The 3,682-nt window shown below is 36.9% G+C and overlaps 1 protein-coding gene across 1 annotated transcript; it reads left to right on the top strand.

Annotated features, from left to right (window-relative positions):
• The first annotated feature begins 165 nt into the window (after nt 1-165).
• LOC112763927 (auxin response factor 17-like) lies at nt 166-2,277 on the top strand. The gene is made up of 2 exons (XM_025809469.1): nt 166-1,275; nt 1,684-2,277. The coding sequence occupies exons 1-2, from the start codon at nt 166-168 to the stop codon at nt 2,275-2,277; spliced, it is 1,704 nt and encodes a 567-aa protein (XP_025665254.1).
• Nucleotides 2,278-3,682: the final 1,405 nt, after the last annotated feature.

Raw genomic sequence — 3,682 nt, forward strand, 5'->3', positions numbered from 1 at the left:
TCTTACACTAGTCACTTGTTTGATTCAATTGACTAAGGGTAGCTATATAAAAGACTGCATGGTTTGATTTAAAATCCCCACATTTGTTTTCTTTTCGGTCATAAAAAAAAAATCCACACATACTAATCACTCTCTCATTGCCGTAGTGCTCCGTCTTCATCAGCCATGCCTCGCCGTAGTGCTCCGTCCTCATCATTGCCGCCGAGGCCAACACCAATTCCCGCCAAATTCTGGCGCGCATGTGCTGGAATCTCTGCACAGGCACCAGTAGTGAACTCTAGGGTTTACTACTTCCCACAGGGACACATCGATCAAGCTGCTTCGCAACCGCGAAACCTTTCACCTCTCGTTTACTCCAGGCCGGTCATCCCTTGCCGTGTCTCCGCCGTCAACTACTTCGCGGACCCTAACACCGACGAGGTCTTCCTCAAGATTCTTCTTCTTCCTGTTACCGATGGATCCGCTCAAGATTTTCTTCCGCCTGCCGTCGCCGCCGAAGGCAACAGCGGCAACGGCAATGGCGACGATGAAGAGGTTGCGTCTTACGCCAAGATTCTCACGCGGTCCGATGCGAATAATGGTGGAGGGTTTTCAGTGCCGAGATCCTGTGCGGACTTGGTCTTCCCGCCGTTGAACTTTGAAGAGGACCCGCCGGTGCAGAACCTTAGAATAACCGACCTCCACGGCGCCGTATGGGAGTTTCGCCACATCCACCGCGGGACTCCGAGACGGCACCTCTTCACATCTGGCTGGAGCAAGTTCGTTAACAGCAAGAAGATTATCTCCGGCGATACCGTGGTTTTCATGAAGGACTCCGATGGGAGGATGTTCGTGGGGCTCCGCCGCAATATGTCGCTGGACGATGATATCTCAGATGGAGGATTGGATTGGTGTGAAGCTATCGTCGGGATGGACGCAGGCAAAGAAGAAAAAGAAGAGAAAGAAGAAGAAGAGGTGATGACGGAGGGATTTGCAAGAAACGGGAAGGGGAGAGTGACTTCGACATCTGTGGCGGAGGCGATGGAGCTGGCGGCGCAAAACAAGCCGTTCGAAGTTGTTTACTATCCAAGCGTAGGTTGGGGGGAGTTTGTGGTGAAGGCGGAGGACATGGACGCGATGATTAATGGTATTCCCTGGAGTGTTGGGATGAGAGTGAAAATGGGCAGAGAGAACTATGATTCGTCACGGATGGATTGGTTTCAGGGAACTGTTTCTGGTGTTACTGTTCCCGGTAAAGATCAACCATGGAGTGGTTCTCCTTGGCGCATGCTTCAGGTATAAAATTTGCCCGTTTTGTGAATTTTGATTTGTGTGTTTATGTATAGTGATATGGACTTTGACTAAGAAATGGCGAGAAAGGAAAAAGAAAAAGAATGGAGTGAAAGAAACAAATAAAGAAAAATTTAAAGAAAGAATCTCTTGGTTTCTTGTGGTGTGTTCTTGTTTTCCCGATGTTAACGTAGTAATTATCTAATAATAATAATAAAAAAAAATGGAAAGAAAGAAACAATTTGTTGGTCTGTCGTTATGTCTCAGCAATTCATTTGTGTATTGTTATGGTTCGTTAAAAAATAATAGATGGATTTTTACTGATTGATTTGGTTAAATAAAAATTTGGTCATAATATTTTTTATTGAAGCTGATGTTTGGCTTTTTTTTTTTTTTTCTTCTTCTTCTCTGCAGATTACATGGGATGAATCCGAGATTTTGAAGAATGTAAATCCTGTCAGTCCATGGCAGGTGGAACTTCTTTCTGAGACACTTTTACTTCCTCAAATATTTCTCCCAACAAAGAGGTTCAGAACTACAGATGGTTCTGGAGTATTCATTAATGAAATGGGAGAATCCTCCTCTTCCATTTCAAGATTTTCTATTCCTGATTCAACAATGGGATTGCTGAATCAAACATTGTTGAGTAATTATGATACTCTTTTTTCTGCTAGCATGCAGGGAGCCAGGCATCCTCTATTTTCTGCAGCTACTTATCCCCTCTTTCCGATTGATCCTTCTCTGTCTATTGATAGTTCCTTTGAGAATAACATTGTACCAAAGTTAAATGTTATGTTGCCAAAACTTAACATTGACACTCATAAACCTAAAAACTTATCACCACATAGCAAGTCTAGTTTGACTCCCATTGATGAGACCCCTAACACCAACTCAACCAAATCTGGAGCTACTTCATTTCAGTTATTTGGTTGTACTATTCAAACAGATCAAGCTTCTGATAAAATTGATGACCATAACAATGTTGAAGGAGAAGACAACATACAATAAAATAATGTCTCCTCTATGAAGAGTAACATCTAGCTGTACAGGTATGTCTATAAGCCTATATCTGAATAATAAACTGAAATCTGAAACTTATCTTAAGAATGAATTAAATATATATTAAAAAAAACAGCTATTAGTGTGTAGTCGTGTAGTTGATCTAGCTCATGGGGATACTTGTTAGATTAGTTTCCATTCATAATGAATTAATTGTTTCACTTTTATCCTTTTGTGTTAGTTGGGATTTTTTTTTTCTTTGCTATAAGGTCATTCCATGGTTCTCCACTTCTATGATTGGCATTCATATGTTTTACGACTTGACTTTTTGCTTAAACTTTTTAATCTTTTTATGCAGGTAACTGACACATGTTAGATGCTGTTGCATTATGACCTTGAAGTGAAGAAGCAGTGGTGTGTACAAACATTTTTTTTTTGGTATTACAAATAACAATTTTTTTAAAGTGAAAAAATGTTGTAACTTTAGTAACATTACTACGGCGCATTTTTTATTGATTTTAATTAATTAAAATAAAATAAATGTTGTAATGTTTTTACGTTAACATGTTAAGTTATTATATGTGAAACAAATTATCTTGACATTCTGCCTATCATACATGAGTTTATAAGTGGGTATTTATCTGAAGTAACAGATTTGGTTCATAAGATTTAGGAATTTTTATCTCATCCTTGGGTTGTTCACGTCGAGTGAGTGTCTCGAGAAGCAAATAGAGCTGCGGATTTGATGGCTAAATATAGTACTAAGAGTAACTCTAATCATGTTATTTGGTCTGAGCTTTGTGTTGATCTGCAGCAAATCATCCACTCAAATATAAGATAGTGTTTGCTTTATTTATTTCCATGTTTAGACAAAAAAAAATGTTAAGTTATTAAATTTTAAATAAAATATGTGTTATACTTTTAAACATAAAACAAGTATTGTGGATATTACATCATTTTTATTTGAAATACATTTTAAACATCAAGCATTAGAATTGTTATTGCAGCAATAGTTCTATTTGAAGCACTAAATTAAATAATATACCTATAATAATTTTCGAAAAAAAATTATGGGCGAAAAAGTTTTCATCCTCAATCTAAAATTTTGTCCGCGATTTTCATCTCCATTTCCAAAAAAAAAATATGTTAGGACAATAATTAGAAATTTTTGTGAAGTATTAAAAAAGTAAAAAAATATTTACAATATATATCTTTGTATATTTTTTTTATATCACCGAAGAAATTACTTGAAGAGAATGCTTAAAAAAAATCTAGCAAAAATAATTTTGTCTTTATTTAAACTTCGTACTTTAGACATAGTTTTTTTTTTATTTATAATGATTATTATTTTAGTCCTTTAAATTTAAAATTTATTATATTAGTCTATGAGATTCAAACGTGGGTACCATATTAG

Source organism: Arachis hypogaea, chromosome 17 (genome assembly GCF_003086295.3).
Source record: "Arachis hypogaea cultivar Tifrunner chromosome 17, arahy.Tifrunner.gnm2.J5K5, whole genome shotgun sequence".
Classification (NCBI taxonomy): Eukaryota; Viridiplantae; Streptophyta; class Magnoliopsida; order Fabales; family Fabaceae; genus Arachis; species Arachis hypogaea.

What these genes read in the sequence shown, in the direction of transcription:
- LOC112763927 (XM_025809469.1), top strand. Translation starts at nt 166, where the DNA reads ATGCCTCGCCGTAGTGCTCCGTCCTCATCATTGCCGCCGAGGCCAACA. An exon ending in CTCCTTGGCGCATGCTTCAG is followed by an intron (nt 1,276 to 1,683) that starts GTATAAAATTTG and finishes TCTTCTCTGCAG; the next exon opens with ATTACATGGGATGAATCCGA.